The sequence below is a fragment of the Cetorhinus maximus genome, chromosome 3 (genome assembly GCF_964194155.1).
Source record: "Cetorhinus maximus chromosome 3, sCetMax3.hap1.1, whole genome shotgun sequence".
NCBI lineage: Eukaryota > Metazoa > Chordata > Chondrichthyes > Lamniformes > Cetorhinidae > Cetorhinus > Cetorhinus maximus.
Genome location: NC_135881.1, coordinates 41,077,296 through 41,091,221, shown reverse-complemented (window position 1 = coordinate 41,091,221; position 13,926 = coordinate 41,077,296). Strand labels below are relative to the sequence as shown.

At 38.9% G+C, this 13,926-nt stretch overlaps 1 protein-coding gene across 1 annotated transcript in view; it reads right to left on the bottom strand.

Moving 5' to 3' along the window:
• Positions 1-228: 228 nt before the first annotated feature.
• The window catches only part of LOC144677608 (kinesin-1 heavy chain), a 125,099-nt gene continuing 111,401 nt past the window's right edge, over positions 229-13,926 (bottom strand). The window contains exons 26-27 of the mRNA XM_078537649.1: positions 6,836-6,903; positions 229-3,092 (exon numbers count right to left, since the gene is read on the bottom strand). Coding sequence (XP_078393775.1) covers positions 3,073-3,092; positions 6,836-6,903 — 88 coding nt within the window. The 3' untranslated portion in view covers positions 229-3,072. The remainder of the gene's footprint in view (positions 3,093-6,835; positions 6,904-13,926) is intronic.

The following is a 13,926-nucleotide window of genomic DNA, read 5'->3' as shown; positions in this document are numbered from 1 at the left end:
GATGAACTAAACTGACTAGAATTTTCATGAACTGGACTGAATATTTTCCACATGAACCTTTCACTGGACAAACTGGTGCAAGTGGCCAGTTGAACACTGTACTAGTTTGCATGGAAACACCAAGATTCGTTTTTAGTACTTTATAATTAAGCAGTCATTAGGGGTGTGTTGGATTGAAGCTTTTTTTAAAAAAATACAAAAAATGTTTCTACTCGAAAGCTCACAGAATTCCCAGACAAAAGTCATTTATTTAAACACAAATACATTTACAGCATGCAGTCAGTCAAAACTAAATGATGGCTTAACGAAAACAGAATGTTATGTGCCTTCTGCTGTCCGACTTATCCTGCACCATATTCCACAGGCGGAAACCATAGTGTCATCTCATGTCAAATTTAGAACTATTACAGTAATTTCCTTAGCATTGTTTAAATTATGCAAATAATTTAGTTGATCACCATGAATAAATACTAGGTTTTTATTCAATTGCGTTTATGTTTTAAAACCATTCATTTCTACAAGATCTGAGGAACGAGCTCACAATAAGCACTTGAAGAGTACACTGCAATGCAATCAGGATAGCAAGGCATTTACTATTCAGCAAATGAGAATAAATTTGTATTCAACACCCAGTGTGCAGTCCTGTCCAGATGATTTGCCATGGCAACTTTGTGCAATTTGAAATATGTGCTGTGCATCAAAGAAAATTGCAATACAGGAAACAGGTCCTTAAACCAGTCATGTCTTCAGTGCAGTGACTGCACCTTTTGGCCAATATTGAGTTTTAGGCACATACATGACCCAATATGCCAAACAGGAAATCTAACAAGTAAATATGCAAAATTAGGTTGTTTGTACTATTGTAAAGACAATAAATGTACAAAAGCAATTAAGTTTCATCTTAGACAATAAATAGTGTCTTATGGTCCAAATATTCCTTTTTTCGAAACCACATGGAGTATGGCATTGTTTTTTTGAAGTAAAGATAATCAAATTTAAAAGATTTTTATATCAATCCTATTAATATAGCATCTGTAAGGCCTTTTTGTCAGATGTCCTGATACACTGACTGGTTTATCAGTATCAAGAGCAACAAATCCAAGTGATCAACCTTGCAACGAAAAGGCATCAGATACAATAGCGGTTATGTATGTTCGGCACTGTGTTTAAAAGAGTTGCTTTATTGGCTGATTTGTTGGTCAGCCTCCACCAAGTCAGAAGTAAATAACAGAATTCGAAAATTCGGAGGCTGAAGGATATAGTACACAATGCCAAAAATAATCACCTCATGTTTAAAATGGTATAACAATGAGTCATTTATTCAGACCACACAAAAACATTTGTTCGACCTGCCAATTTGGCTATTTACTAACTTGTAAAGTGCATTTTCTTTTGCACAAGAATGAATTCACTTATTCACACATCCAATAGTCTTCTTAGCCAATACCTTGTCACAAGGCTTGATCCATTAAGTTTAGGAGAAACGGTGCAGAACAACTTTCTGCCTATAGTCACACGTAATAACACTCCACAAGTAATCCTAATTGAATCGACAAGCAGAGACCTGTATTTTTGTAATTATAAATGACACATGCAAGATTGATATATATTAGGGGCTGCGCCACTTCAAGATATTCCTCAACAGTGTTTATATCAGGACTATATTTAGACCATTGGGTCCTTGGAGACACTTCATTGAAGTTTTATTCATCACATATTGCTTTCTCATTTTTTTCCTCCAAAAAATAAATCTTACCCAGTTATCTAATCTTTTGCATCATTTATTCTGTTCCTCACCTTTTCCTGTTTATGTTAATAACCAGCCTTTTATACTGTAAATATGTTTTCTGGATAAGTGCCAGAATAGAACCAGTTTTACCTCTTATGGATAAGATTTGTTTTTAAAGATAAGTTAGACTTAACATCAGTATTTTGCTTTTCTAGAAAAACCCAATTGTGGTAAAATAGTACTTTACAAATTTGTACCTGCTTTCCATTTGTGCCTTTTTTAAGCCATCTTGAATTTTATTGGTCATCACTGAACAGTGATTAATAGCACGTACTAAGTACTTAAAAAACACACGAGATGACAGCAAAATGTTCAAACGATGGCCAGTTGTTAATGATTTTATCAATTAAAACTTAAATTTTTTTTTTTTGAGTGTTTGCACTTCACCTGAAATCCATTATAAAACCAGTAAAAGTGCAATGTCTTAACTCAAATACTTTTTAAATAATGCTATCTTGCTATATATATAATGAGCCCAAGGGTGAAATATTGATCTTTAATTTACCACAAAAAGCGATGGCAAGAATCTGGACAGAATATGCTGTTGTGTGCTCCATCTTAAAATATAATGCCTTTTAAATTTTCCCTCATACATTTATGGTCAGCCAAAGTGTTTTAGCGTTCTCCCATAAACTTAGTCGGACAATGTCACAATATATTCATGTTAAACAGTCTCATTGAACATTCCTGTATTTCATTGTTAGCAGCATTTTATTCAGTACTACCCTAACACTCTGCTCTAACCCCATACTGTCATGAATGTACCTTCAGTATTCAAATTGTACTACTCCTCTTCATCTCGAGCCAAAAAAAATCCATTTCAAGAAAAACTTCAAGTACTATCTTAATTTACACGAGAATGATAGCTGCATTCCGCCAAATCATTTTTCACTGTAAAACAAGCTTATCAAATCTACTTGGCGACATTGTTTCACAAGTCCTAAAACAATGAAATGTACACAAATTAGGCTTCAACGCTTCTGCTAAAGTTTTCCTGCAACAACGTACATTCAACTTGGCACAGTGCAGACTAAATTTAAGACATGAATGACAATGTACTGTGCAATGGAGCTACACGTTAAATTAGATGTAGTTATTTGCAAGACGCCTACATTGCACTCTTGTTTTGCAAGGAGATCAGTAAGGAGATTTTGCCAAGGGTGGAGCTGTACAGGCCAGTTTTTTTTAAATTTTTCAAAAATAATCCTGTGAAAAGTCTTAGTTGGAGAGTTCACACTGCTTTGGAATGATGGGTTGTTTGGATGATGTCTGCTTCTCTTTGATTATGTTGTTGCTTTAGCAGCTGTAAAGAAAAAAGAAATCAGCATTCAAGGAAAACTAAGTGCTAACCAATTCACACTGGTTTGTAGAAAGTCACTTAATGATACGAATATCTGAACAGTATTGCAAAACCTAAACAACATTTTTATTCCAGTAAAAACAAAGCTGGAACAAGTCTTCCCCTTAATGGAATTGTAGGAGGGACAAGAGAAAAGAAGGTAAAGACAATGAAGATTAAGAATTGAGGAGCTATAACTAGGAATCCTGATTTTAAAATAGGCACATTAGATTTAAATTCAACTACATTAATGTTTTAGTGTTTAAAATCAGAGAAAGCTCTTTCACAAGAGAAGTTAGTAATATTTCTTCACACAAAGGGTTGTAGAAGTGTGGAACTCCCTTCCACAATCAGTAAATGCCAGCTCAATGCCAGATCTTTATACCCTGGCCTAGCAAAAATCTATGCATCTCCAATTTAAAGGGATATGACACCAAGGAAGATGGATGAAGCTAGGACACAGATCAACCATGATCTCACTGAATGGTGGAACCGCTGTGATGGGGGCTGAATGACCTAATCCTGTTCCTAGCATTTGCTGAATGAAGCAAGCAAATGAAACTAATTTACTTTTTCCTTTCAGATGTTGACCATCATGGAATGAAATGTATAGCAAAACTGTAATAAATTTTTGTACTAAAATTCTGAAAGTTCAATAATATTTGAATTGAAAGAAAGATACTGACAAACTGTTAAAAGTGGACTTCCCTCTACACATGGAAATTAAAATTTTTGCTCACCACATTGCGACAAGGTTATGGATCATAGTCAGAAGACATATTTTCACCAGAAATACACAATACATCAGATCACCAAAATCTCGACTAACACAATGCATTAGAATGGTTACTGGCTAATTAGCGTGACTATGATTATCATTATTAATCTAAGTGCTTTCCACATGGAAAAATGAAATGTGCTCACTGTAGAAGGCAAACAGCAGTGTTTCTTCAGTGTTTCTTAAATGTATTTCCATCCATTGTTTTATCTCTACCTTTTAGCCTTTTTCGATTCCTTCACCACACCCCACCAGGGCTATCTGTACCTTGCTCGTTCTGCTTTCCACCCTTAATTAGCACATTCCTTTGGATAACATCACCACCTTCAAACCTCTTTGTCCTTTTATCTGTGACATCTTCTGGTTATCTCCACCTATCACTGGCCCTCTATCCAGCTCTTCTTGTCCCACCCACCCTTTAAACCAGCTTACATTTCACCCCTTTTCTATTTTTCCTTAGTTCTGTTGAAGAGTCATACGGACTCGAAACGTTAACTGTGCTCCTCTCCACAGATGCTGCCAGACCTGCTGAGTTTTTCCAGGTATTTTTGTTTTTGTTTTGGATTTCCAGCATTTGCAGTTTTTTGCTTTTATCTTAGTGTTTCTTCAGTGTACTGTTAATAGGGTATCAAATCAGTGAAAGCAAAATAGTGCAATAAAACTGCAGGCAAACCGGCAGTTTGAAATGGTATCAGATGTGAGGAGCTCTGGCGTTAATCTCAACTCTGCTTCAAGCTCATATCACTAAAAGAACAAAGCCAACTTTTGAAACTTTACAAGTTAAAGTTTGAACACAGTCCACTCAATTTTCAAAGTTTATAATTTTAAGAAAATACCAATTACCTTGTCTATGTGTTTCTAACAGAAATATAACAAGCTAGTTGGAGGCTTGAGGTGAGTAACTGCATTGTTTTTTTTGAAGGCAGTGTAAATGGGCAGTATGCTGGTGCTATTTCCTTGCATCCTAAAAGTAGGTATGTGTGTCAAACTGGCACTAAAAGTACAAGGTAAAATCATTATGCGCTGGAATCATACACAGCAAGAAAAATCATAACTAGTGATCTCTGTACATAAAACAATAAAGCCCAGTCTTAAAAGAATAACTTGGGAAGGGTCACAGTACAAATGGGGTGGATAAGTTATTTATTATGTGTTTTCATTGGGTGATTAAATGTATAAAAAGTTACAGGTAAATTCTAAGGGATTATTTTAATTTAAATTATTTCAAACACACAAAGTTCAAAGGGGATCTATAGGATTAGGAAAAGTTTGGGGAGGGAATTAACTATCACTACAAGTGTGAGAATAGAGATTATGTATTCACCTATTATCATTTACATCTCTCGGGTCACCTGCATGATCAAAGAATATCCAGGGGAGAGAGAGAGAGAGAGAGAAAAAGCGTAACAGTAAAGTTAATGGAATGTTGAAAATTTATTTTATTGAACAGGTGTGTGTGTGGAAGAGAGAAAAGCTTGAAGACAGCTCTTCTTGAAAATAATGCATATGTTGCAGGAACAGTACTTCAAATGAACAATTCTTACATTCCACTGATGTAGTGGAGTAAAGGAATCTATACCTGCCAGTACAACAGATATATCAGTTATTTAAAGTGATTCACTCTTGCAAACAACATTCGATTAATCCAAATTTTCACCACTCATCACCCATTAGCTAGATCCTTTTTGCAAATCACACCATCCTCTAGAAACAGGTTGGGAACAGTGTTCTAATAATGCAAATTTATGATTATACAAATTGACAAACCTCTTCAATTTAAATAATTCACTGTAATAACCACATTTGTTCATGTTGATCAAAGTCAAATAATTCAGATTTGCATGTCAATTGAAAGAGCTAAAAAATAATCGCCGATTTGATCTTGCAAACATAAGGGCAACAAGTTAACTTGTCACAAGGCAGTGTTTACCAAATGACATTATAAACAAGATGGTTTACTCAAACTGCATGTGGAAATTTTCAATATATTTGCACTTACAGATAATGACCTGTATGTTGTGGTCAACAGCAAAGCGACACTGCTCGCCTGTGACCTCAAAGAAAGCTGTCCACAAAGATCTAGTTATCTTTGTAGCATGGATTTTCCCCTTCTCGATATTAGTTTCGATCTGAAGCAAAGTCAAGGGGATCTCCAGATATCCAGGGATACCATCAAACAGGATAAACAACCAAATCACATTGAAGTATTCACACAGGCAGTAAACCAGGAAATAAAATGCACTGTAAAATGGTATTAAAAAGTGAAGGCTAAACAAATTGGGATTGGGACTTGATTGGGACATGCAAATAGGATTAAGGTAGAAACTGGCATTTGAAAATTTTTTAAAAATTAAATGTGTATTTTACCACAATGGAGAAATGTGACATTCCTCAAACAAAAATTAGTTTCTTTTTAGGGCCAGAGTGGTCGTTATAAACTTTGTATGCTATTAAAAACCTAGTTACACTTCATTCAACAAGGGACAACTTTTGAGTGTTTCAAGACAACAGCTTCTGGATTTCTGTTTTTAACTACACAAGAAACTAACAGCAAGTTATTTAATTAAGAGTAACGCCAGCGAATGCTGACCGTTTCGTTGTCATAACTACTGCAAAATCCAGACCATTATCTCAGATATCATTCATCCATTCTTCACTGCAAACCATTAATTCACAACTTATTTTAGTTGCATAGGCAATGTAAGCAAAGATGGTCAGGGGACAATTACAGGTGTTCAAGAACACATACACAGCAATATGTGCAAAACTACATGCACTGCACACTCAGCCATTCCTAAATACAGACTATTTGTTGCATCATTCTGAACATACCTAATAATCTGAAAATACATTCAAAATATCCCCTTAACCTCTAGCTTACACTGAGTAACAAGCTTGATGTTACTTTTATATTTAGCAGATGACCTACCTTTTACAGATGAAGGCAAGAAGCCAATGTCTCCAATTTCAGCATTATTAGCCATCCCTCCACTGACACTACAAAAAAAAAAAGTTTTTATTTAGTACAATACCAGGCTTCCAAACAAATCTTGATTTTTATTTTTGGACAGCAAGTGACTGAGCACAATATTAGCAAATTTCTGTCTAGCTGACTCAACAAATTTATCCTGACAATGGTTTGTAATCAGAAATAGCTGTACACAAACAGCACATATCATCTGGAGCAAAATACACCAGCTAAAAAAAAGCACAAGATTCTAATCAGAGTAGACTACAGTATCTACTGACAAATTCTTTCACACCCAGAGCCTGATTCCACATCGCTGCTCACTGCGGCTACTGCTACCCACGACACTACACCACTTCCCCTTTGATTACAATAATGTCCTTCCTGAAGCTACCACATCCCTCCACAATATGGTTATCATTTCATAATAAAAATGTATATTAATCCTCTGAAAACAGCTGCCACCACTGTAGTCTTGATACTTAATATTTTCTGTTCCTTGAACATTTTTAATAAGGGTTTGTAATGAAATTTAAATGGTAAGCTTCCTCCCTTGAAGTATTGTGGCATATTATACCTTAGGAAATATATTTTAGACAGATATAATGGGAACAAGATTGCACTTGAAACTGTTAGTGAGAACTGTCACCACTCTGTTCATCCAAACTAGCCATGGTCTACACACATCTCAAAAGATCCAAAATCTGATGTCAAACTTCAAATCAAGAACCCAACTAAAGTGCAGGGCTAAATAATTTAAGTGGTAGATACAACAGGAATGGGTAAATGCTGGCTTTGCTAGCAATGCCCACACCCCATGAAGAATATAATGAAAAATCACTCCCAACAGAGGTCAGTTTCAATCTCAACTTCAAGTGAAATTCAAATTAGATTTTGAATCTAAAATCTGGTAAAAGTTACAAACCCAAAACTGACCATCGAGAAACACCAATGAAAACACCTCCTAGTCTGATAAACACCCATCCACCACTACTCTCTACTTCCTGTCACTGAGGTAAACCATATTCATACCGTCACTTTCCCTTCAATTCCATGGGCTTCCATCTTCTTAACAAGCCTGTGAGGAACTTTGTCTAATATCTTTGTTCAAAAGCTCACATATACATCTGCTGCACTACCTTGATCAAATAATGTAGAATCCTTCATTAGGATGGAAAGTGAAGTAGTTTGATCTGAAACTAGGTTCCTAAATCTTAAAGGAAACTACAAATATATGAGGCGTGAGTTGGCAAGATAGATTGGGGAACTTCATTAAAAGGCATGATGGTGGATAGGCAATGGCAAATATTTAAGGAACTAATCTATGCATTACAACAGTTAGACATTCCTTTCTGGCGCAAAAACACAGCAGGAAAAGTGGCCCAACCATGGCTAACAAAACAAAAGAAGATAGTATTAGATCCAAAGAGGAGTCATATAAAGTTGCTAGAAAAAGTAGCAAGCTTGATGATTGGAAGCAGTTTAGAATTCAGCAAAGGAGCACCAAGAGATTGATTAAGAGGGGAAAAAGAGAGTATGAGAGTAAACTTGCAAGGAATATAAAAGTGGACTGTAAAAGCTTCTAAGTATTTAAAAAGAAAAAAGATTAGTGAAGACAAATGTAGATAACTTACAGTCCGAAACGGTAGAATTTATAATAGGGAACAAGGAAATGTCATAGCAATTAAACAACTATTTCAGTTCTGTCTTTACGGAGGACACAAATAACTTACAAAAATACTAGGAACCAAGGGTCTAATGAGGAGGAGGAGGAATTGAAGGAAATTAGTATTACTAAAACAATAGTGCTGGAGAAATTAATGGGACTGAGAGCCAATACATCCCCAGGGCCCGGTAATCTCCATCCCAGGGTACTAAAGGAGGTGGCAATGGAAATAGTGGTGCGATGGTTGTCATCTTTCAAAATTTTGTAGATTCTGGAACATTCCCAGAAGATTGGTGGGTGGCAAATGTAACCCCACTATTTAAAAAAGGAGGGAGGGAGAAAACAGTGAATTACAGATGGGTTAGCCTAACCTAAGTAAGTAGAGAAAATACTAGAGTCAATTATAAAGGGTGTGATAACAGGACACTTAGAAAATATCAACAGGATTAGACAAAGTCAACATGGATTTATGAAAGGGAAATAATGTTTGACAAACCTGCTGGAGTTTTTTTGAGGACATAACTAGCAGAATAGATAAGGGAGAACCAGTGGATGTGGTGTATTTGGATTTTCAGAAAGCTTTAGATAAAGTCCCACGTAAGAGATTAGTGCGTCAAATTCAGGCACATGGGATTGGAGGTAATGTATTGGCATGGATTGAGAATTGGTTAACAGACAGGAAACCGAGTAGGAATAAAAGGGTCTTTTTTTTAGAGTGGCAGACGCTGACTTATGGGGTACCACAGGGATCAGTGCTTCGGCCCCAGCTATTTGCAATATGTATCATGATTTGGATGAGGGATCCAAATGTAATATTTCCAAGTTTGCTGACGACATGAAACTTGGTGGGAGTGTGAGCAGTGAGGAGGTTTTAAGAGGCTTCAAGGTGATTTAGACAGGTTGAGTGAGTGGGCAAATACACATGGCAGATGCAGTATAATGTGGGTAAGTGTGAAGTTGTTCACTTTGGGAGGAAAAACAGAATGGCAAAGTATTATTTAAATGATGATAGGTTGGGAAATATTGATATACAAAGGGAACTGGGTGTCCTTGTACACAATCACTGAAAGCAAGCATGCAGGTGCAGCAAGCAGTTAAGAAGGCAAATGGTATGTTGGCCTTCATTGCGAGGACTTGAGTACAGGAGCAAGGATGTCTTGTTGCAGCTGTACAGGGCCTTGGTGAGACCACACCTGGAGTAGTGCATGCAGTTTTGGTCTCCTTACCCAAGAAAGGATATAGTTGCTATAGAGGGAGTGCAGCGAAGGATCACCAGACTGATTCCTGCGATGGCAGGATTGTCGTACGAGAGGAGATTGGGCTGACTAGGCCTGTATTCACTGGAGTTTAGAAGAGTGAGAGGAGATATCATTGAAACATAAAATTCTGACAGGGATGGTCAGACTGAATGCAGGGATGATATTTCCTCTGGCTGGGGGGGGATCTAGAACAAGGGGTCACAGTCTCAGGATACAAGGTAGACCATTTAGGATTGGGATGAGGAGAAATTTCTTCACTCAAAGGGTGGTGAACCTGTGGAATTCTCTACCACAGAGGGCTGTGCAGACCAAATCACTGAATATATAGTTATATAGCACAGAAACAGGCCCTTCGGCCCATTGTGTCCATGCCAGCCATCAAGCACCTATCTATTCTAATTCCATTTTCCAGCACTTGGCCCATAGCCCTGTATGCTATGGTGTTTCAAGTGCTCGTCTAAATTCTTCTTAAAAGTTGAGGGTTCCTGCCTCTACCAACCCCTCGGGCAAGTAGTTCCAGATTCCAACTACCCTCTCGGTGAAAAAATCTTGCCTCAAATCTCCTTTAAACCTCCTGCCCTTTACCTTAAATCTATGCCCCCTGGTTATTGACACCTCCGCTAAGGGGAAAAGTTTCTTATCTACCCTATCTATGCCCCTTAATTTTGTATACCACTATCAGGTCCCCCCTCCACCTTCACTGCTCTAAGGAAAACAACCCTAGCTATCCAGTCTCTCTTCATAGCGAAAACGCTCCAGCCCAGGCAACATCCTGGATAATCTCCTCTGCACCCTCTCCAATGCAATCACATCCTTCCCATAGTGCGGCAACCAGAACTGCACACAGTACTCCAGCTGTGACCTAACTAGCATTTTATACAGTTCCAACATAACCTCCCTGCTCTTATGTTGTGCCTCGGCTAATAAAGGCAAGTATCCCATATGCCTTCTTAACCACATTATCTACCTGTGCTGCTGCCTTCAGGGATCTATGGACATGCACATCAAGGTTCCTCTGATCCTCTGTACTTCCTAGGGTCCTACCATTCATTGTGTATTCCCTTGCTGTGTTAGTCCTCCCAAAATGCATCATCTCACACTTCTCAGGATTAAATTCCATTTGTCACTGCTCTGCCCATCTTACCAGCCCATCTATATTGTCCTGTAATCTAAGGCTTTCCTCCTCACTATTTACGACACCACCAATTTTCGTGTGATCTGCAAATTTGCTGATCATACCTCCTTTATTCATGTCTAAATCATTAATGTACACGACAAACAGCAAGGGTCCCAGCACTGATCCCTGCATAACATGACTCATCACAGGCTTCCAATCGCAAAAACAAACTTCGACCATCACCCTCTGCCTCCTGCCACTAAGCCAATTTGCCAAATTGCTCTGGATCCCATGGGCTTTTACCACCTTGATCAGTCTTCCATGCAAGAACTTGTCAAAAGCCTTACTGAAGTCCACGTAGATTACTGCACTGCCCTCATCTACACAACCAGTCACCTCCTTGAAAAATTCAATCAAATTTGTTAGACACGATCTCCCCCCCGACAAAGCCATGCTGACTATCCCTGATTAATCCCTGCCTCTCCAAGCAGAGATTAATCCTGTCCCTCAATTTTTTTCAATAGTTTGCCTATCACTGGTGTTAGACTCACTGGCCTGTAATTATCTGGTTTATCCCCACTACACTTCTTGAATAATGGTACCACATTTGCTATCCTCCAGTCCTCTGGCACCTCTCCTGTGGCCAGATAGGATTTGAAAATTAGTGACAGAGCCCATGCAATCTCTTCCCTTGCCTCACATAGCAGCCTGAGATACATCTCATCTGCACCTAGGGATTTATCCACTTTTAAGCCCGCTAAAACCGCAAATACCTCCTCCCTTTCAATGCTAATTTGTTCAAGTATATCAGTCCCCCTCCCCGATTTCTACACCTACACCTACACCTTCCTTCCTTCTCCATATTGAACAGGGATGAAAAGTAATCATTCAAAACCTCACCTACGTCCTCTGGCTCCATGCACAGATTGCCACTTTGGTCCCTAACGGACCCTACTCTTGCCCTTAACATATTTATAAAATGCCTTGGGGTTTTCCTTTATCTTGCCTGCCAGCGTTTTTCGTGTCCTCTCTTTGCTCTCCTAATTGCTTTTTTTTTTATGTACCCCCCTACACTTTCTATATTTCTCCAGGGCTTCTGCTGTTTTCAGCCCTCTGTTTCTGCCATAAGCCTCTTTTTTTTCCTTATCAAATCCTCTACATCCCTTGACATCCTTTAACTCTCACTATTTCTTTTTTGAATGACTCCCACTGGTCTGATGTAGACTTTCCTACAAGTAGCTGCTCCCAGTCCACTTTGGCCAGATCCTGTCTTATCATATTGAAAATTGGCCTTCCTCCAATTCAGGGCCTTTATTTCCAGTACACCTTTGTCCTTTTCCATAACAACCTTAAATCTTAGAGTTATGGTCACCAACCCTGAAATGCTCCCCCACTGACACTTCTAGCACTTGCCCGGCTTCAATCCATTAGGTCCAATACCGTCCCTTCTCTTGTAGGATTTTCTACTTGCTGGCTCAAAAAGCTCCCCTGGATGCACCCTTAAGAATTCCGCCCACTCCCCACCAAGCCTTTCACACCAAGACTATCCCAGTTAATATTGGGAATGTTGAAATTCCTTACTATTATTACCTTATTATTTTTACACTTCGCGGAGATTTCCCTACATATCTGTTGCTCTATCTCCCCCTGACTGTTTGGAGGCCTATAGTACACTCCCAGCAAAGTGATTGCCCCCTTTTTGTTTTTATGTTCTACCCATATGACCTCATCTCAGGAACCTTCTAAGACACCATCCCTCCTCACTACAGTAATTGACTCCTTGATCTATAGTGCAATGCCATATCCTCTTTTGCACCACCTCCCTGTCACACCTGAAGATTCTATACCCTGGAAGATTGAGCTGCCAGTCCTGCCCTTCCCTCAACCATGTCTGTGATTGCAATATCATATTCCCATGTGTTAATCAACGCCCTCAATTCATCTGCCTTACTTGTAAGACTCATTGCATTAAAATAGATGCAATCCAGGCTTGCATTATTCCCTTGTGCCGTAACATATGCTCTGCCTTCCAGACTGACTTAATTTCTCTTCTTTAATTGGCTGTGCATCACCCCCTACTGTACCTCCACTCTGTATCCCACCCCCCGCCAGACTGGTTTAACCAACCCCCACAAACTGCACTAGAAAACCTTCACGCAAGGATGTTGGTCCCAATCCGGTTCAGCTGCAACCTGACCGACTTGTACAGGCCATACCTTCGCCAGAAATAGACCCAGTGATCCAGGAAACTAAAGCCCTCCCCCTCCTGCACCATCTCTTCAGCCGTGCATTCATCCTCTCTATCCTCCTATTCCGATACTCACTAGCACGTGGCACAGGGAGTAAACCAGAGATTACAGCCTTTGAGGTCCTCCTTCTTAATCTGCTACCTAGCTCCCTAAATTCTTTTGTTGCAGGACCTCATCCTTCTTTCTAAGTATGATCATATCAAACAGCATGTCTCTTCAGCTGTTTGCAACATGCAAAGCAGTGACCAGACCCAACCAGCCCATGTTTGCAAAACTCAAAACATAGTGCCCGACATTTGAAATATGATGCTGCAATTGGACAGCACTTGCCAAACAATCCTGATTGTGCTCAAAATTACACTGACAACCAATTTAAGATTATCAGTCGGGCTCGCAGTATAGCTCATTTACACGTGCTAGAAGCTACATATATTGACAAACAGGGCCCTGTCCTTTTCATACAGGAAGAGCATGTCCACACATTGCGTCTTTTTCAATTAAAAAGCTTTGGGGCCAGCCATTTCCTGGTTCGTTCCCCAAGGTAATGCCTTCACCAGAGTCGACCTGCCTGGTTTGCATTTAAACAAAAGCTTGGCAGTTAACCGTTCCCCTGGCGCATTCTCCATAGCAATACCTCTACCAGAGTCCAATTGCCAACCAATCAGCACTCTTCTCATCAGCATAAATTGTTGTTCCCTTTACAATTGGTATTCTTGTCCTGATGAGTGCAAGACGAAAAGCTTCAACAGCATGTCTCTTTT